The 20984-nt window shown below is 44.5% G+C and overlaps 1 protein-coding gene across 2 annotated transcripts in view; it reads right to left on the bottom strand.

Annotated features, from left to right (window-relative positions):
- Nucleotides 1-15265, bottom strand: part of FGD3 (FYVE, RhoGEF and PH domain containing 3) — a 190253-nt gene extending 174988 nt beyond the window's left edge. For both annotated transcript variants that reach the window (XM_073351571.1, XM_073351572.1), the window contains exon 1: nucleotides 15062-15265. In XM_073351571.1, coding sequence (XP_073207672.1) covers nucleotides 15062-15077 — 16 coding nt within the window. In that variant the 5' untranslated portion in view covers nucleotides 15078-15265. The remainder of the gene's footprint in view (nucleotides 1-15061) is intronic.
- Between the last annotated feature and the right edge of the window lie 5719 nt (nucleotides 15266-20984).

The following is a 20984-nucleotide window of genomic DNA, read 5'->3' as shown; positions in this document are numbered from 1 at the left end:
CTCAGGAAAGTGTTCCTCTAGAGCAAGCCCTAGGTAAAGCGGGTAAGGGCAGAATTTCTGTGAACGGTGAATTGTTGCATAGAAAAGCCCCTTGGGAAAGGAATCCTCATGGAGTCTTTGCAAGCAGTTTACTGCAACTGAAGGGTGTAAAAGTGATTTAATCAAGAAAGTTTCAGTTCCTAACAGCCAGAAACTTTCTGTTGTGAATGGATCCACTGACTTTCCTGTTGAAAGATCCAGTGTGGATAGCTTTGAGAAGGTCTCAGATGAAGTGAAAGCTGTTAAGAAAGGTAAACCGTCCAATAACCAAGTGGCTGTGTTTGGCCAGCTTGTTGGGGAGACAAGGTTGTTGAGAAAGGAATGTCTCCATGCTAGTTCTGTAAGTGAACAGTAGGTGGCCCAGGTCAAGATGGGGGCTCTTAACCAAGAGAGCCCGAATTGCAGCCCTCCAAACTGGAGCGCTGGGAGAAGACCCGATCCCAGTTTGACCCCCGGGGGTTTTGGGGTGGCAAAAGGGCACGGGCCGCATAAAGCTTCCCACATGCGGCATGCAAGTGCTATCGACCACCCCCTATCTGAGGGAGGGTGTGAAACTGGAAGGGCCTGGTGTAACTCTCACCAAGGAACGGGAGAGATGCTGGGGCATCCATGAGAACGTTGGTGGGTTCGAACTTCCCCAGGTCACCGGCTAAAGTGACCCCGCTCAGTTCGGTCTCATAGGGGGGAGAGATGTGACGAAGTGGGACTGTTGTTAATGTTTCCTCTGAATATTGTGGCGATGCCTCAGTTTCCCCTATGCAGTTCTTAAGTATCTAGGTGGTGGGATAAGAGTGTATGATCATTGCAGAGCCCTAGAGGGCAGGTGTTTGCAGGGGTCTATACACAGAGAACGGCCAACACCCTGTTTCCTGGCAACTGATAGCCTGGGCCCTTCCCCCCCGCAAGGTGATAGCGAAAGGGTTGGAGAACAAAGGAATCCGGTGACCTCCTGGCCCAGGAAACGGACAAAGCCCAGAGGAGGAGGGGCTGGAGATAGTTTCAGTTTGGGACTGGCTGGGGACATGGAGTGAAATGCAGATGGGGCTGTCTGGCTCACTGCCCCCCAAAATGGACCCAGCTGAGGGGTCCTGTTCTCTGTACCTACAAGCTCTGTTTTAGACCATGTTCCTGTCGTCTAATAAACCTTCTGTGTTACTGGCTGGCTGGGAGTCATGTCTTACTGCGAAGTTGGGGTGCAGGACCCTCTGGCTTCCCCAGGACCCCGCCTGGGTAGACTCGCTGTGGGAAGCGCACAGAGGGGCAGAGGATGCTGAATGCTCCAAGGTCAGACCCAAGAAGGTGGAAGTTGTGTGAGCTGTGTGTCCTGAAGACAGTCTGCTCACAGAAAGGAGACTCCCCCAGAGTCCTGGTTGGCTTCGTAGGGAGCAATTCCAGAGCATCGCCCGGGGACTCCGTGACAAGGACTGCTAGCCATCCTCATCTCCTGCCTGCTCACCATAAGATGGTACAATAGGACTGCCTGCAGGATTAAAGAGAATGACCTGGTCGAGTCACTCCTAATTAGTCCCTGTGCCCATATCTGCCCAGGCGCTCCTGACCAACCTTACCAAGGTGGCCAGGAGCACCTCGGACATGATGAGGATGGTTTTCAGGCCTATTGCACCGTCTGCTGCCACAAGGCAATGAGTTGCTGCTGCTGTGTAGCAATGCAGTACCGCGTCTGCCAGCACCCAGGAGATATACGGTGACAGTGAGCTGAGCGGGCTCCATGCTTGCCGTGGTGTGGCGTCTGGACAGGTAACTCAGGAAAAAAGGAAACGATGGACTGCCGTTGCTTTCACAGAGGGGGGAGGGCCTGATGACATGTACCCAGAACCACCCGCAACAATGTTTTTTGCCCCATCAGGCATGGGGATCTCAACCCAGAATTCCAATGGGCAGCGGAGACTGCAGGAACTGTGGGATAGCTACCCACAGTGCAACGCTCTGGAAGTCGACGCTAGCTTCGGTACTGTGGAAGCACTGCCAAGTTAATGCACTTTAAGTCCATTAACTTAATGCACATAGTATTTTGTGTGGGGACACACACAATCAACTATATAAAAACGATTTCTAAAAAAACTATTTCTATAAATTCGACCTAATTTCGTAGTGTAGACACAGAAGCATCAGTCATCTCTCCAGCAGCAGTGCTGCTGCAAACTTAAGTGCGGCATTACTTATTGACCAATACCTGAGTTCAGTTCCAGCAATTTAATGGAGGCTTTGTGTGGAACTCCATTTTTCTCCCTAGCACGTAGTACCCCAGCCCTATGTGCACTTCCAACAGAAACATCCCCTCTTCATAGCAACAAAACCTAAGTACAGCTGTTGTCCATCCTTCTGAGTAGACAAGGCCCCCTCCACAGCCTGCCAACTTTGCTAATAGCAGCTGTTACTAAAGGCCCAGATCCTGCAAACATATGCTTAACTTTAAGCATGCAAGTAGTTCCATTCCCTTCATAGTTAAGGATGTGCATGTTCACAGAATCAGGGCCAAAGTGAGCAAAAACAGAATTCTAGGCAAACTTACAGCAGTGCTTTACAAAAGAATAAACTAGCATATTGAAGTGTATCACAAATCCATTGCTTGGCAGAGGAGAAAATGGTGCTTTCAAAGGCAATTTTAGATGCCAGCAAAACAGGTTACATTTCAACAGGTGTTTGAGAAATGAGCAGGGATAGGATTACTCAGTATGTCACAAACTACGTAGAGAAAAAAGCCACTAACAATGCCCCCTATAGTACAGTCAGAAGCAATTTGTCTGTGGGTTTCCCTTAATGAACTCAAGTTCAACTTGCTAGAATTCTGCCAAGCTGTGTGGCAGCGGGGGGAAAAAAAACATGAAGTTCAATGTCAAAACAGATAGATCAAATTTTGGAGTGCACAAAGAAATAAAATTATGTAGCCACCATTTAATCTACACATTTCTACAAGTCTAAATCAACAGGACTGGTAACAAGAAAGGAATTGTTTCTTTTCCCCCTCCTCACCTCCTCAAATCACACACAGGGCACACACTTAGCCAGGGGAATTAACTGCCAGAAGATATTATTGAGGCCAAGAAGTTTGCAGCATTCAAAAGAGAACTGGACATTTATATGGGTGACAGGAATATCCAGAATTATAATAGTAAAGTCTTTAAAACTGTGGTTTCACTTAAGTTAATAGTAAAACTCCCATTGACTTCAGTAAAACCAGAATTTCAGCATAAGAGTTTTGGACATAAATCCTCATGCTTCAGGATATAAGCCAATCTAGAATGATTGTCAGGAAGAAATTTCCATTGGGACAAGTTGTCCCATAACTGCCTCACACTTGTTTCCTGTACCTTCCTTTGAAGTAGTTGGTACTGGTCACTGTCAGAAACAAGACACCAGAACAGACCGATCACTGGTATGACAGTTCCCATGATCCTTACAACACACATGCACTGGGTCTTTGGTACTTGCACAACTTTTAATTAGTTGTAAAAATTAATAGTAAAAAAATTTAGATTAGGTTATAATTGTGTAGCACTTGCACAAATGAGTTCTGCTTACAAACGAGTAAGAAGTATCTTGTGGTAGGAGCCCTCCCCACTCTGCAACACAGAAAGTAGCTGCTTTGGCAGCTCACTCATCATCACTATCAAGCTGCAATAGTTGGACCTTGCTGATTTAAGCAACTCCAGACACTGGGGTGTCTGTATTTTAGAGTGTTGTTACTAGCCATCCACTGCTCAGTTGGTGAACCTTTGGGGCTTGTTGGCATCACAGGTGCTTGCCAGGTAGGAAACTCCCAAACTCTAAACTGGTCTTGCCACTTCTCATGCAGACTCACTCCTCATGTGGTAAAAAATTAATGCCTGGGCCCTGATCCTGCAAAAAGACTTACACATGGGCCTAACTGTGTAGTCTTGGTGACTTTGATGGAACTACTCACATGCATGAAGTTAAGCATATGTGTAATTCTTCAAAGATCAGGACTAAGGGCAGGGGACCTTCTGTTTTCTGTACTTAAAAGTTTACCCAATAGTTAAAAGTTTAAAACAACTAGACATTTGCTAAACAAGTATGCCATTTATTTATTCAGGTTAGAAACAAAAGGAATAAAAAAATTCTACCTTTATTTCTTTCATGAATCCAGCCCTTAGAATCCTTTTATTTTCCACAATTGGCTCTGTGCCTTTCTGCTGTTCAGAAACAGGCTAAGAGAATTTCAATTGCGATTAGAAATACAGAGCTACAGAATGGCTCAGCAGGTAGCACCATTAGTTACTCCATGGGAAGCTTCAGTTCAAGTCACCAATTACTTGAATCAGTAGGGTGTGTTCCATAAAGGTGGCATACCTGCCTACCACAGGAAACTGGAAAGGTTGAGATTTTCCTATCTGCAAACCCATCTATCCCATAACTCTGGTTTCTCTGACATCTGGCAGGAGGGGAAGAGAAACATTCGATACATTTCTTTGTTGATTAGGAAAACATGTTCCCTACTTGCAAACAATAATGGAGCTCAATCATTCAAATACTGACTTGTTTTGCAGCCTGTCTCAGTGGAGTGGGCCGGATCTTCAAACAGTATAAATCAGTGTAGTTCCATTGACTTCACTCACACACGTGGCGTGAAATCCTGGCCCTACTGAAGTCAATGGCTAAACTCCAATTGATTTAACAGGGCCAAGATTTCATACATTGGGTTCAAGTCAGCTACACTGGTTTATACCAGCTGAGGATTTGATCCTCTGTTCTACTCTATTAGTCAGTTTCATGGTTGCTATGCTCTGGAACCTGAGCCCAATGGCATCATCAAGATGGCTGAGATTCTGAAGATGCTCTAGGGCAAGGTGCTGCTCAGTGCACTGTTGTTTGACCAGGTGTAAGAGGTCTCTGTAGAGGAGTTTCATGGGATACCTGTCAATTTTTCCCAAAAGGGTCTCGATATGGGATGCTGCTGTTCTTTCTATACATCCAAAGCCCCATCCCAAGAAACCACCAAGCCACCATTGAGGATGCTATATAGTAAAGCAGACTTTCTATGAAATAAAGACTAGATTTGTTTTCCCATTTATTTTCCTTTTCTCTTCCCATTCTGCACTTCTCTTTCTATGTCCAGAAGTATCTTTTTTTCCTGTGTTTTCCAGTGTCCATGGTTTAGCCCAGACTATTCGTTCTGTAATTGTTAATTCTTTTTAAAATGTTTCATATTTATTGGTACATCTTTACTTGGAAACCCTCTTTCTCCAAGACATTTCTCTCTTCTCATTCACCTTTCTCCTCCTTTTTATACCTTCTGTATTTTCTCTCTATTCCCCCTACTGTCTCAATGTCTCACCTCCACGCTCTCTCTCTCAGCAATTCTCTTCCTTTCATTTCTCCAAACTCCCACCCCCCAGCCTTCTTAGGATGTGGCTGTAGTAAAGGTCCTACTTGTTCTTCAAAACACAAATGGGAAACTTCCAGAGGATGAGAGATAACACAGAGGATGGCAACAGATAGTTTGACTGCATCAGGAGACTTCTTTCTTATTGCTCCCATCAGTGATTTTGCAGTGATGCGTCAACAGATGACCAGCACAGGTTGAAAAAGTGAGCTCTGCTAAAGGTGGCACACCCACATCTGGAAACTTCTGCAGGAACCTCCTTCTACGAGAATGCTACAGCAGATCTTGTACCCGTGACAGAACTAGCAAACAGTGATCAGTACAATAATGTCCACCCCATTCCAGCCTCAATGCTCCAAATCCTTGCTGAAGTAGCCGAAACCTCATTGATGTTAATATTTGTTCAGGGTTAAGTTTCCAAGACAGAATTTGTGCTCAGACGACCTTGCAAGCACCAAAAAAGGTAGGCCAAGATTTTCAAAAATAGGAGCCTGAAGCAAGTTTATACATCCATATTTAGATACCTGCCTGATTTTCAGAAGTCCCGAATACCAGCAGCTCCCACTGGCCTAGCATCCATACGTAGGTACCTGCCTGGTTTTCAAAAACTCAAGCACCCAGTGGGAGCTGTTGTATGTTCAGCACTTTTGAAATCAGGCAGGTCCTCAATATGGAGTTTAGCAGTCTTCAAAGATCTTGGTTTTGGTTCCCAATATGACTTGTAAAGGTCTGTGTATTGCTGTGCACATAATGGTTCCTAAAAACTTTTGCCTCCAGGACACACGTTAGATTTCTGTTTGGGACTCCTGTTAGAAATGAATTCTTTAGGTCTGTCTCCTAAATCAATAGATTTTTCACCCTTTCCTTTACCCAGATTACATGTAATGACTATCATAAAATGGCAGTGACAGAAGAGGTTACCTTTCAGTGATGGCACTGCACTGACGTCAGTTCAAGCACTTTACAAGTAGTCCAGAGCTGGAGAGAGGAAAATGGCAAGTGCTCTATAAATGCTATATTCACTCAGCAATTCTACAAAAAATACACTCTCAAAACTGAATATTCATCCATCCAAGAGATTTGTAAGAGGATGCATCAAAGCAATCTGTGAAGAAATCCCAGAACTTAATTACTTAAAAAGAGAAAATAAAACATGTCTTGAAATACAATTTAAAGTATCTAATTATTCATTTTCATATTCATGTTCACGAGGCACTAAGATGTTTAATAGTTCCTTGTCTCTTACAATAAAGCTTCCTGTAGTCTGTTCCAGCCCATCTGTTGACGCCTTGAAGATTCTGTCATCAAAAGGAATGCCTTTTCCTACTAGTAACAGATTTGAAGAGTATGAATTGTATATTATTCCATTCACTGTTTGATGCCAGCTTTTTCGTCAATATACAGAGCTTGCTTCAAAACAGCAATTGATGCTCCTAACACTTTAAAACATACTGTAGAAGCCTTTGAAAAATAAGTTTTTTATAAAATGTTTCCAATTCTTGCAATTAAGAACACTGCACATGTCTCTACTATCTGGGGAACGACTGGGGGGGACGGGACGATTAATGTTTGATGCTAGTTTTTCCTCAACACTGACAACTATCTTCCCCATGCTACTACGGCCTAATAAGACTACCACAGAATAGACCCCAATGAGTCACAGCCGTTAAGCTTTCCACAACCACTGCCTCAGGGATTTCATTCCACACTGAGGGCCAGATTCACAGTTACAATATAGCCCCTTGACACCACTCTGGCAGTGTAAAAGGCTTTAAAGGAGTCGATTACCTTATAAATCACCCCTTTAAAGCGCCTTTACACCACCAGAATGGTATAAAGGGGGATTGGTGTAAATGAATAAGGTTATAATAAAGTTGGGATTTTTTGGTTCAAACGTTGCAGCCACAGTTTGTTAAAGCTCCAGTTTTGGTGCAGTCAGCTCAAGTAACACAACAAACCACCACCACCCATGCTTCAGAGAGTGGCATTGTAACCTGGCACACAAGGCTGCAGTGCTACTCAAGTGTGGCTCAGCCAACCCTCTGTCACGATGGGCAGATGCATGCAGAGGTGCCGTCAGGGTAGAGATGTGGTGGAGTTACAGAGCAGGCCACGTCCTCGCAGTCGAGGAGAAGCTACTGGTGGTCAGTTGGCCCAGCCCCACACCTCCTGGCAAAGGCAGAACTGTCCCTGGGCAAAGTGTGAGGCCAGTGCCAGCAGGACAGAGTGCAGGCAGCAAGTGGGACAACCATCTCTGGGAGTTTAGCCCTGACCTGCACAGGTCCCCAGCCTCTTCCTCATCCATCTCCGCCACTGCCTCCAACAGGTCATGGGGGTAGGGGTGGCCAAGCCAAATTTGAGTGAGTGGCTTTGCAACACCATGAGCGAGAGGCTTTGCGACATGAGGGATGGGGTCACGACACCACTCCAATTTGCGTCAACTGTCAGAAGTTGTGGTGAGTGCTGAAAATTGCAGTTTCCACACCAAAAATCACAACCTGCAATTTTCTTACAGCCTTATAAATGAAAATCTGGCTCAGAGCGTGTAACAAAAAGCAAAGCAGAGAGCATAGTGTTGTCGGACAGATACTAAAATCATACTCATGCAGCGTTTAAGTACATGTAGTTGGGTCACTATTTTTTACTCCTAATCCTTTCATGCCGGTTGCTGAGTTCTAGATCGCCTTTTCACTGTCTGAGGTCACCACAACACAGCCCAAGGGACATTACAGTCTCCCTGAGATTAAATGACAGTGAAAAACTACTTATGAAAAAGAAGAGCTGTGCACAGCAAATGCAGGTGAGTGGAGAGACACACATTAAGTACCACTTCATGCCCCTATTAAGTCACTGGGAGTTTTGCCACCAATTTCTTTCACGGCAGGGTCAGTCTCTAAGTCTGGACATAAAATGAAGAGACTTCAACCCAGCATCCATAGAGGGTGGACAGCACTGATAACTTCCACAAAAGTATGGTTTTTATTTACATGAGGACCAAATAGCAACAGAAGTCAGTTTTTGACACCAAAAAAAAAAAAAAGAGGAGGAAGAAAGCAGTGGTGCAAGTAGAATTTATTTCTTACTGGTACGCTGTGCATAGGCGACTCGTGGGAGGGACACAAAGGAGGGGGCACCAGCAAAGGGGGAAACATGACCCCACACGTGACTCCTCCCTGCCCTGCCCCACCCCGCCCCCAGCTCTGTCCTCCCACTGTGCCGGATACTGACTTCTGAAAGGCAGGGTTCTCCAGAATCGCAGCGGCAAAGGGAGCAGAACGTGGGGCCGTGGGGCAGCTCCTGTGGCGCAGTGGTACTGCCCCCAGCCCTTCCACGCAGCTACGTCTCCTGTCTGGGGTCTGTACAGCGCGCCCGAGGACAGGGCTGGGGGTGGTACAGCCACGCCAGAGGAGCTGCTGGCAGGGGGCCACCCAGCGGCGCCAAGTTCTGCTCCTTTCACCGCTGCAGTTCCCAAGAGAGCCCTGACCAGCAGGGCTCTCCAAGAAACTGCAATGGCGAAAGGAGCAGGGAACCAGTGGCAAAAGGAGCAGAATGTGAGGCCGCCGGGTGGCCCCATACCAGCAGCTCCTCTGGCGCAGCAGCTGCTGTATCACCCCCAGTCCTGTCCGCCTGCAGGGCTCTACAGACCCCAGACAGGAGACGCAGCTGCGTGGACGGGCTGGGGGCGGTATAGCCACGCCAGGGGAGCTACTGGCCACATTCTACTCCTGTGTCTTTCCGGTACGGCGTATCGGCCATAAATATCTTAATGGTGTACCGGACCGCCCTACTTGCACCACTGGAAAAAAGGCAATTTGAAGCACTAGTGGTCTGAGGCCACAATAGCAATGCACTTTAATGGTGCTATTAATGGGAAACCATTAACAGCCATCACTGGTATTTCTCACAGTACTGTAGTTAGAGTCAGAAAGACTAGTGCGTACAGTTTGGGAGTGTTTGCAGAAACTTAAGTCTTCCATTCATTTTAATCTCATTTTGCCACTGGCCTTCATCCCCTAGTCATGCACAATCAAAAAGGAATAAAAGGAGAATGGGCAGTGAGACTTATTCCACTTAGTGCTGCAGACAGGTGCACCAGGTGCTCACATTTCTGCACCCTCCCTACTAGCTGGTTTCCTAGTGCTTTCATAGTATTAAGATAAAGTAGTGATGCAGCACCTTAGTACAAGGGGGACCTGCTGATAGTGAGCTTGGATACAGGGAAGGCCCATTAGAGGTGAAGGTTTTTTTGTTTTGTTTTTTTAAAACAACACTCCATAAGGTTTTTAGACCCTGAAATGCACAAATTACAATTCTAGTTATACTGAACCTCTGGATCCTACTGCCAGATTTGCCACGGACTTGACGCATAGCATCAGGTGAGTCACTTACCCTCTCTATGCCTCATTGACAATGGGGCTAAGATCCGCACTGACCTCTGATACTTATGCACGAAAAGCGCTAGTCACAAAATGTGCTAAATATTAGTAACAACCACAGAGAGGGGTATAGGCTAGTGGAACAAGCATTATATTGGAAGACAAGAGATCTCATCGCAACTCTAATGCTGACTCTCCATATGACCTTGGGAAAGTGTCTTGAACCTATGTCTCAGTTTACATCTGAGAAACAGAAAATACTCCCTCTTTTTCTTTTTTGGCTTTGCAGCACTACTAGAAATCTTTTAGATTATCTGAAAAATGAAAACCGTATGAAAGTGGTGTCATTATTAATCACTTTGCAATCAATGTAAACAAACAAAAAAGATATCTTTAATGACACATGGATTTTCATATGAAAGTTAAATAAGCCAACAAAAGGGAAAAAAAAGTTTCAGGCTTCCTGAAATCCTTCAAAACGAAATACAGCAATAGTTGCTACTGCTTTTTCTCAACTATACAGTTTAGTCCTCTCAATAAAAAACTAATGCTTTTTTGTTTGTAACACAGTGCTGCAAACTGCAAACACACTGAGCACTGAATAGATGTTAACATTTTGAAAAGAACAAGCAACTCCTTTTTTATACAAACATTTTGTCAGAACATAAGATCTGTTGTATCTTGGCTACACCATATATAGAGAGCATTTACTGCAGACATAACACTGTCTTACACATGACATATATGTAACTCACTCTTTGTTCAAGGGTCCATCTATTTTAAGCATCTTAAAACCTGCTTGTTTTTCACAGTAGAAATCTTTATTAAAGACTCAGTTTTTGATGGCAGGCTATTGTAAATAGCTTCAAATGTTTTTAATGAGTTTTCTGGATATGGCAAATCATGAATAATAGTTTAAGAGTTATTTACAAGCCAGTCTGGAGGACTAAATTCATCTTAAAGTTCACAGTTGCTTCAGTTGGATAAAGTTTATGCTCAGATGAGAAACAGAACATTAGTGCTCACATTTTGACTTTCACATTCCCGTCCTTTTAATCCTCAAATGGACTAACTCAGATCAAGCCACACTGACAGACAAATTAGAGTGGCACCATTTGCACCACTATTGCTTAGGATCTGTTAGTATTGCTATTATAAAACTTTATTTTAGGGGTTTGTAACTGGGCTGTAAAAAAAGCACTCCAAGTGGAAACTTGACATAGAAAGTCTCTGCCCTAGAGAAAGTTTTCTTGCCAGTTTGGAAAAGTAAAAATATATTTGTAAGTTGCTAACAATTTTATAAAAAAGTAAATATCCTATTATTACTAAGGATATATTTGGCCAGTAGCACCAGAGGTCTCAGTCAAGAAGAAGACAGCTTGCATAGTGCCCATTGTTCCGGACACTGTACAAATAAAGGAAGGAATTAAAGAGTCTGATGCTCAAATCCTATTGAAATTCAATGTGAATTAGGATCCTAAATACCTTAGGTTCCTTTGAAAATCCTAGCCACAGAGCCTGCAATGTAAATAAACAAGACCAACAGCATATATCCAGAATGTTACTGACAGGGAAACTCTTATTTTGGATTTTGATTTCCCAAGCCATTCCTCCCTCTGTCCAGGTGCTCAGACAACCTGCTTCCACAACCTGCCCTGCTTCCACCCTGATCACCTCACAGATGTTTGCATTTCACATTAAGCTTTCTTGTCCTGTTTTATTACCACCATTCTTTGTTGGATTTTAATGCCTGCTGTCTCACTCTTCGCTGAATTTGCATCTCTGGGGCATTTCAAGCCCTAAACAACACCAAAACCCTGACCTCCTTGGACACTGTCAGTTCAGTTAGTGCTTCCACAGCCAGCAGGGAGATTTCAAAACTGCTTCAAGTCTCTGAGAGAGTGTTCTCTCGCCACTGCTGCTCCAATGTGTGCCTCAAGCAGGGGCCTCTGAGCCATGCCCTGGGGAAGAAAGCCAGTGGGCTCCTGCTTGCATGTTCAGAGAGACAAAAGGGGAGGCCTCAGGAAGCTCAGTGCCCCAGATCCGGTTTGAGCATTGTGCCTAAGCATGTGCCTAATTTTAAATATGAACAGCTGAACTGAAGTCAAATGGGACAAATTCTAGTATTGCCAACCCCCCGCAATTCAGAAGTTATGAGTCCAGCCCCTAAAAGTTATGAGATTGGTTTAAATATTCTGAGATCTTTAAAGTAATACTTTTTTGTAGCCTTTTTATAGCTTCTCTGTAACTATGAGCGCTAGAAATGTAATTGCCATTTTAAAAAAAAAAAGTGAGATTCTCAGGTAATCATCTGACTCTAGAAATTGGGGCTTTAAGAAAAACACCAAATAGCTCATAATATAATGTGAGAGGTGACAGAACTGTTTAAGCATCTGACTAACTTTAAGCACATGAATAAAATACCTTAGTGAATCAGGACTCCAGTGTTTAGAGGAGATGAGGAGTCCAGCAGGCCTGATCACCTTGCTAATGCGCCTGTGCTGACTAAATCTGCACCTACTGCCAGGAAGAATGGGCCTCGTGAATTTGTATTTATAAAATGAATACTCAAAATAGATGACATCATCCCTAGTGGAACTTCTTTGTATTCAGTTAGATTTGTAACATGCCTTTTCCCCACCTATATTAATCTAAGGATTATGAGTAATAAAGATAAAAAAACTTGTTGACAATAGATTTCAGAGTAGCAGCCATGTTAGTCTGTATCCGCAAAAAGAAAAGGAGGACTTGTGGCACCTTAGAGACTAACAAATTTGTTAGTCTCTAAGGTGCCACAAGTACTCCTTTTCTTTTTGTTGACAATAGAGTTACACCAAGAATGAATTTGGCCCACCTTATTTTGAATGGCAGTTTATAAATGCAACTGTGCTAGTTTGAGATATGTTCTGAAAACATCATTATCTCTGTTACAATGCTCAAGATTACCCAGGTGAAAGAATGTTTTGTGTTTATTTTAGAACAGATATTTTATGTTAATACAATATTTTAAATTTCTAATATGTTGCCACTATGCTCCATTTACATTTTGCATTCCTCCATTCGGACACTGAAAGTCAATAAAGTCACTATCACTTTTGTTTATAGTCAACTTTCAAATGCTTTAGTACTGTAGTGTTTGGGTTTCAGATGCTACTGGGAATGTTTGACAAAGTAAATGCTTTCATTGGAACTTTTTTTAACTGTAGAAACATTTCTATTGTGTTAGATTCTATACAAGTTTCCTTTCACAAAACTTCAAAGTTGGGGGGGGGGGGCTTTTAAATGGAGTGTATCTCTTTAATATAGTTTAACTACTCTTAGTATTTCAAATGGAAAATGTGACTTAAGTATTGAGGTTTAAAAAGCAGCTACAACGTATGCAGCCAATTTTCTAAACATGAATCTCATAAGCGTTTTTTTTTGGTTTGTGTTTTTTTTCTTTTCTTTGCTATGAGAATGTATGGCTTTCAAGAGGCAGTCAGCTAGCTGCAATAGACCATAATGGCCCAGAGGTTTTCAATTTGCAGACTGAAAGTGGTTTATGTTAAGTAGTAACAGCTCCAATAGGTATTAAAAAATAGAAAAAAAAAGACTCGGGGTTTTCAAAAGTGCCTAAATGTGGATTTTCTTGGTCAGTCATAACAGTGCTGAGGAAATAAATAGCCATTCCAAAATAAGTGTTTAACTAGATAGGTTTTATGTGGTTTTTGAAGGATCTAAAAATATATTACACAGCTCAGTACTGTATTTACAGACAAGACTAATCTCTCAGTCAATACTAACAGACTTCAGGTGCTAGATTCTGATAGCTGCTACACAAGGTGAGCCAAGGTTGTACAGTAAAGGCTGATGCTCCATCTGCAACTCATACTCTTTTCATCTTACCCTAACAACAGTGCAAGACCACAGCATAGGCATGTACTTTTGAGTCAATGGTTTGGGTCTTTTTCAAGAGGGCTACTCTTCCTTTGTGTAAATGGATTTATGCTACAAACTGCCAAATCAGTTCACAAAGAAAAAAATTATCAGCCCAGACTTTAATTCAAGTGGTGAACATGAACCGTTGATAAAGAGTCTGATAAGTCCTTTGTCTGCTCAAACACAACTCTTAACTCTGCTGACATCCCACAAAATCATGCTAAGGTCTCACTCAGCAGGGCCGGCAGTCTCTTCTGAGCTGGCAGTTGTCCTCATGCCTCAAGCACTCCCAGGATTCTCTGGAGCAAAAGGTGCAAAATGCATTCAGAGCGGCCTGTCTGTCTGCACAATAATTGAATACAGCAGCTGGGCCGGTCTGCCAAACGTGCAGAGACCATGCAATGGAGCTGGCAGGAATCAGCAAAGATCAGGGGTTGCCCGTTGTAGAAGAGCCCTAGTTAATAAGTCAACAGCAGTGAAGCAGGAGGAAATATTATTAGTATTATGATGTTGTTTATGGTAGCGTCCAAGGTGAGCTAGTTGCTTGTTTCCAGGCATGCAAAAGGGGTCGGTCCCTGCCCCCAATCTCCTTTCAGTCCAAGGAAAAGTAATGAATGGGCTCAAAGGGAGCCAGACGACTGGAGATCAGGAAGAATACTGAGCTAAATAAATCTTACCTCAACTTCCAAACTCACTTGTTGCTAATGTACATGTCAATCCAAGCAATCCCAGTCCCCCCTAAACCCCAGCCCGCTCAAGGGAGACTCGACGTGGGGCTTCGGTGCCAAACGTTTGGGAAGAGCCCATCGCCGCTTTGCAAACATCCCGAGTCAGGGTGAGAGCTGCAGGGACTCGGGGTGCGGGGCGGGCTGCTGCTGCACCCCGGCTGGAAGCGGTTTCCATCATATCCCGGGTTTACAGTGGGGTGCAATAGCTCTCAGCGCCCCCAGTGTACACATGGTTCCAGCGCCCCTGCTCGTGGTTTTATTTTAATAAGGACCCTCCCTCTCTCCCAGGCCGGAGCAAGCCTCTGGGCGTCCGTCCCAGCGACTGCCGGGCTCGGTGAGGTTCTTCGCCCAGGAGCCGCTGCGGTTTCTGTTGAGCTCGGTCCCGGGTTCGCAGCTGGGCGCTCCCTGAACCCGAACCGGTCCCCGCCCAGGCGGCGAGTGCCAAGGCCACGACCAAGTCCGCTCCCGGGCGCCCAAAGCCGTAACCTCCCTCCCGCGGCGCCGCCAGCACAGGCGCCCTCGGGCTCCCCTGCAGGCGCCCCGCTTCCCGCCGGCCGGAGCGGAGCCTGCAGGGAAACTTCTCCCGGGACAACTCCCCGCCCGCCGGCGCGGGGCCGGGGCCGGCTCCGACTCACCCTCCGGCAGCTCCATCGGCTCCAGCGCTGCCTGCAGCCCTCGGACGCTCCCCGGCGCGGCTGCAGCTCGGGCAGGGCGGCGCGTCAGGGCCGAGCCCTCACAAAGGAGGCTGCTTGGCGAGGGGGGTGGGTTTCCTCCCCCTCCCACCCGGCCGCCGCATCGCGCCCGCCAAGGCTGCGAGCGGGACAAGGGAGCCTCCCGCAGCCACGGAGGGAGGGAGGGAGAGAGGGAGGGAGTGGCGGACCCTGCAGTCCCTGGGGCCAGGTGCAGCTTCCCCGCTGGAGGGGGAGGGGCTGCACCAGTGACTTCGGGATGGGGGGCGGGGTGGCCTTCCACTCTCTGATACCCCAGACTCCCCCATCCCGCTCAAGTCAATAGCAGCTCTGCCCCACCCCTTCAGTGGAGCAAGGGCAAGGGGTAAAAACTGGATCCTGCCACATCCTGTTCCGTGTGGGACCGACCCCCCGCCCCTCCACTGTCTGGACAGAGAAGGTGGAGGGGGTACACCCAAAAAATCCTGTCCCTCTCACAACCCAGTGCAGCAGAGCTGTCCAGGCTGGCATCTGCCACAGGCACAGCCACCCCTTCGGCCCAGCTTCCCCCAAAGGCCAGCAGAGCCCTTCCTACTGCATCTTAAAATCTGATGTGCCCTAGTGCAGCAGACACTGCAGCCTCCAAAGCCATGCACATGCTCCAGACACCTTCAGCTGCCCAGCTTAGTTGTTGTGCAAGCAGATCAGAACATACACACTGGAGTAAGAGACAGCAGGCACCTAACTTAGGGTAGAAACCCCCCCTGGAGTTTAGTACAAGATACCCCATGGAGGCCAGGAACCCCAGTAGATTCTAGGGCCTACTTTAAAGGAGGCATGATATTTACACACAAAATTTTAAAAGACAATTTCCAAAAGCGCCACTGTGCATACCAAAGTTGTTTAGTGCACTATTCTGGGCATCTCAAAACCTAGACATGTAAGACACACATCTACAGGGCTGACAAAAACTAAAATGCAGCTTGGTTACATGGCAAGTTCTCAAGGACAAAAACCATGGACTTAAAATTTTGATCCATGCAAGGTCATTACTCCTTGTTCCCCACCTGATTATACAGTCTACCTCCACTTCAGTCCCTTGGTTTGTTCTGTAACAGAAACGTGCTGTTGGATAGGTGTCATGTGTTGGTAGAGTAGATGGATGTTTTAATTAATGGGATTAGAAAGACTGATGTTTGGTGTGATGAGATGTGTTTGTGTAAAGTATATGTAGACCTTGTAAATTTGTATTTTAACTGTACCATGTGGCAACTAACTTTTTTTGTAAAAAGGAACAGTGTATGTTTGCAAAAAGAAAAGGAGTACTTGTGGCACCTTAGACACGAAAGCTTATGCTCAAATAAATTGGTTAGTCTCTAAGGTGCCACAAGTACTCCTTTTCTTTTTGCGAACACAGACTAACACGGCTGCTACTCTGAAACCTGAGTGTATGTTTGCTTTACAGTACAATGCTTTAGTATATAATATTCCCTTAGATGGGAAGTGGGATTTTGCAATAATTTAATCTGTTATTTTGACTTTTCCATATATTGTGTCTCCCTTAAAAATTTTATTGAGGTAATGTTGAAATAAGGAACGGTACTGAGTTCAAGCATAGAAGTTTCTGGTTGTCAGGGGATAAGGTACAGATTATCAAGGGGTGCAAAATTCGATTTAGGAGCTGGTGGAGCAAGGATCACATAATAATCTGCAATCTCCCCGACTGGGGGAAAAGTTTAACCGGTCAGAGTACAGACATCGAGATATGGGGTAAGTTATCCACACAACAGCTATGTTCAGTATGCTGGGTATAGTGAGTGAATACGGGGGTGGGGATGGGTCTACCCTCATTTGGTGGGGTTTAATGTTCAGCGGGTTTACGGTTCCAGTTCATACGATCCGATGGGGAAGGCCTCTCAGTCTCTTTCCCACAGTGTGTGCACAATGTCGTACCGGCTCACTCCTGGTACTGTCGGTGGCCGGTGATGTGCTCGATATAGATGTCCCTGGACCATCGGATGGTGTCCAAGACCATGAGGCGCCGCATGAGCCGTGCGTAGCGTCTACCGATCCTGCATTTCCGCAGCATTCTACTTCATAACAGCCTCCTTGGGCAAAGAAGGCCGAAAAGGCCTCTTTGTAACAGGAAGCCAGCTAAGGGAGTCCCCTTGTATCCAAATGTGGCCATGCTGCTATCAGCTACTTCTTCTAAGTCTTGTAAGACCTCACTCCCAGATAAGAATACTTTAAGATTTCCCCATCTCCCCCTTTGTGGGGTCTCCTCATTTATTAAATATCATACAGCAAATCAAACTTCTTCACCCCTTAAGTCCAGCTCTTGTTCCCCAGAATTCAGCCCTGCAACCCTCTTTCCTTGGGTCTGCACTGCTAACTCACTTAGGCTTTCCCTTCTTAAGTCAGGAGTCCCACAGGCCTGTTTCTGGGGTCTGTACTGCTAATTAAGGCCAGCTGCAGCCTCACTCCAATTCTCCAAGCTGGTCCCTTTCAACTCTGTCCCCCCTGAGGGCATTAAGAGATCAGTAGGCAGGCTGGCAAACAGTCATACTCCTCCTCTCCCTAGGCAAGCACTAACCAGGCTTCTTTCAAGCCATCTGCTCACTCTCTCCACCTTCGGTTCCCTGAAGGCTTCTCTTTTATCACTAGTCCTGGGACTCATTTAGCTACATGAGCTACCTATCATGTGACTGCAATAACTTCCCCATCTGGGGAGGAGATCTGAGCAAGGCACAGGTGGAATTGGACCCATTACCTCTTAAAGGGCCAGTCATCCTGTGACCCACATCGGTGCCACTTCTGGCTTGGGCACAGTCCCAACGATCAAACTCAACTTTCATCATACACCAGTGAAGAGCACTAACCATTCGGGGCCTGATTTTGCCATTTTTACTCACTAGGTCTATTGATCCTTTTTACACACAAACACACTCTCAGGGTCAGACTCCCATTACAGGGTGCAAAAAACCTCTTTGCTTTATTACTATGTATAAAAAAAATGATGTATTATGCATCAAAGCTGAGAATTTTCAAGAGCACCTATGGGAGTTAAGGGTTCAGTTCCCATTGAAATTCAATGAGACTCAGGGACCTTCTTCTCTTAAGCTCCTTTGAAAATCCCACCTTCAAGTATTGTCCTGCACATGTGTTTTCCTAACATGCATTTAACATATAAATAACTATGCAAGAGAATAAGGCATTTAATTCTATAGAAGACAGCCATAGCATCCTGCAATGCTGCCATATAGGACAACGAGGCAAATTAGGTTTTAAGCTTATTTCTGTTTTATAGCACTCCTTAACAGTTATCATTAAGTGGCTACCACATATAATGACTGTTCAGAAGCAGAAACAAAGAAATAAGTGAAAATAGATACAACCGGTTTTTTTGAGGAAAGTACTCAGCTTCCTTGTAGTCTTAAGTGGGGTCAATGCTATTTTAAAGTACTTGGTATCTCAACAAAAATGCATTTATAAGGAGCCCATCATACTAATACTTGGCTGCCATAAAAGCCAACATTCCTTTTAAAGGATAACTATTTCTTCTCAGTTTTGCTCCTTTCCAACATTGTATCTTCCATTGGTTTGGAGAAATAAGACTGTGCAATGTGGTGTTACCATTAATGCAAAAAGTGCACACAGGCAAGGATTCCTTTGTGCTAATTCCAATTTCATGTGTCAAGCAAGGAGTTACATTGCCAGGCAGCCACCTCCGGAAATACTCAGATTTTCATTCTGGGATTTCTCAGACTTAGGGCCCTGGTTAGTTGCAACTCACATAGTGGGTCTCTGTCGAATCTGAACATAAGAACAGCCATCCTGGGTCAGACCTAAGGTCCATCTAGCCCAGTATCCTGTCTTCTGACAGTGGACAATGCCAGGTGCCCCAGAGAGAATGAACAGAACAGGTAATCATCAAGTGATCCATTCCCTGTCACTCATTCCCAGCTTCTGGCAAACAGAGGCTAGGGACACCATCCCTGCCCATCCTGGCTAAAAGCCATTGATGGACCTATCCTCCATGAATTTATCTAGTTCTTTCTTGAACCCTGTTAGTGTTTTGGCCTTCACGACATGCTCTGGCAAAGAGTTCCACAGGTTGACTGTGCATTGTGTGGAAAAAAAAAAAACTACCTTTTGTTTGTTTTAAACCTGCCTATTAATTTAATTTGGTGACCCCTAGTTCTTGTGTTATGAGAAGGAGTAAGTAACACTTCCTTATTTGGTCTAATCAAAGAGCAACTCTATGGAGACAGTTTACAATCTAAGAGTCTGTCTATACTTGACATGCTGCAGTGACACCGCTGTAGCATTTGAAGTATAGACACTGCCTATGCCAACAGGAGAACCTCTCCCATCAGCGTAGATAATTCACCTCCAAGAGGCAGCAGCTAGGTCAACAGGAATTCTTCCATCCACCTAACACGGTCTACATGGGGACTTAGGTCAGCTTAACTACATCATTCAGAGGTGTGGATTTTTAAACACCCCTGAGCAACATAGCTGGGTCATCTTATGTGTAGGCCAGGCCTAAACAACTATTCAGGTGTAGCCATTATTACTGGCCAACCAGTACTATAATCAAATGCCAATAAGTGTCTCTCTAGAAATAGGCTATTTTCAAATCAAGATAACTGAAGTAGGTTTAGGAAGTATTTGCACTAGATAAACAGTAAGGAGAAGAAAAGGAAATAAAGTGTGGGGTTTTTTTACACTGTTAGGGAACTTAAAGAATTGCAAATATTTTTAGAAGTATGTTGGACAAAATCCACGATGATGCTTTCTAAGGCATGATTAAGAAAGCAAAACCCAACCTTTTATCAATACACAGATTGCAGAATTGTCTATTAATTTACTTTAGCGAGAGTGCTTCCTTCTCAGCTATGGCTGCATCTCCTACCCATCAGCCAGTCTCCTGCAGTTTTTCACAAAGGAAGTCATAGTAGGAACAAGTCCAGAGAGTCATCATTTTTTTCCACTTCTCCAGCACGGTGTGGCTTGCTCTCACCATGGCTACAGACCCAAAGTTGTAATATTGACTATAACAGAAACTGACCTGCAGTCTCACAGGATGAGTTTCCACACTGAAAATGCAGTTTGCATAGCAAATGAGGGCAACAGTTTTAATTAAAGTTTATTTTCAAATATACATTACAGTTTGTACATGGTACAAAAGTACTGCATACCTTATGAGCTTTGGAGCACTGCTCTGCACAAAGCGAACGTGTCATTTATCATGAGACTTTTCCTATAATTCCGAAGCCCCCCAGATGACTATCACACATACACAAGAGTAGGAGAGAAGGGTCAATAAATGCAATGTAAGCAGTTCCCAAAATTCACACAATTATTCATTCATTCTTCTCCCGCTACCCATAAAAATTGCCTGTCATAATTCATTAAAAATCTTTCAGCAGAAGAGAATTTTCCACATGATTTAGTTCTCCCCAGTGTTACGCGTTGCAGTTAAGTAAAGATTGCCACTGAATGTCCAGGAAAGATAAATCTAAGAGAGGAAAAATAACCTCTTATACATTTTATGAGACATTAGAGACCAAAAAGCTAAGATTTGCAAATACAGTTTTGCCTGACGCGCCTTTCATATAAGAGATGCATGTTTTATTCTTTTCTGGATGATGTAATACTCAGGGTGACTTGCATGTGCTTTTGCCATCATAGGACATTCTACTGAATATACAAAGTTCCTTTGTGCACTGCTTCCTTATTTATAATTCTCAGGATTAGAGCAGAGCAATTTTTTTAAGCACTTCTCATTTGAAGATGAATACAGATTAATGTAACATGTCTTTTGACCATTTATGCAATTTAGTTTGATGTATTTTGGATTGAGCTCTTTCAACTGCGGGAAAAGAAA

Source organism: Lepidochelys kempii, chromosome 7 (genome assembly GCF_965140265.1).
Source record: "Lepidochelys kempii isolate rLepKem1 chromosome 7, rLepKem1.hap2, whole genome shotgun sequence".
In the NCBI taxonomy this organism is placed as follows: Eukaryota; Metazoa; Chordata; order Testudines; family Cheloniidae; genus Lepidochelys; species Lepidochelys kempii.
This window is presented reverse-complemented; position numbering and strand designations above follow the sequence as displayed.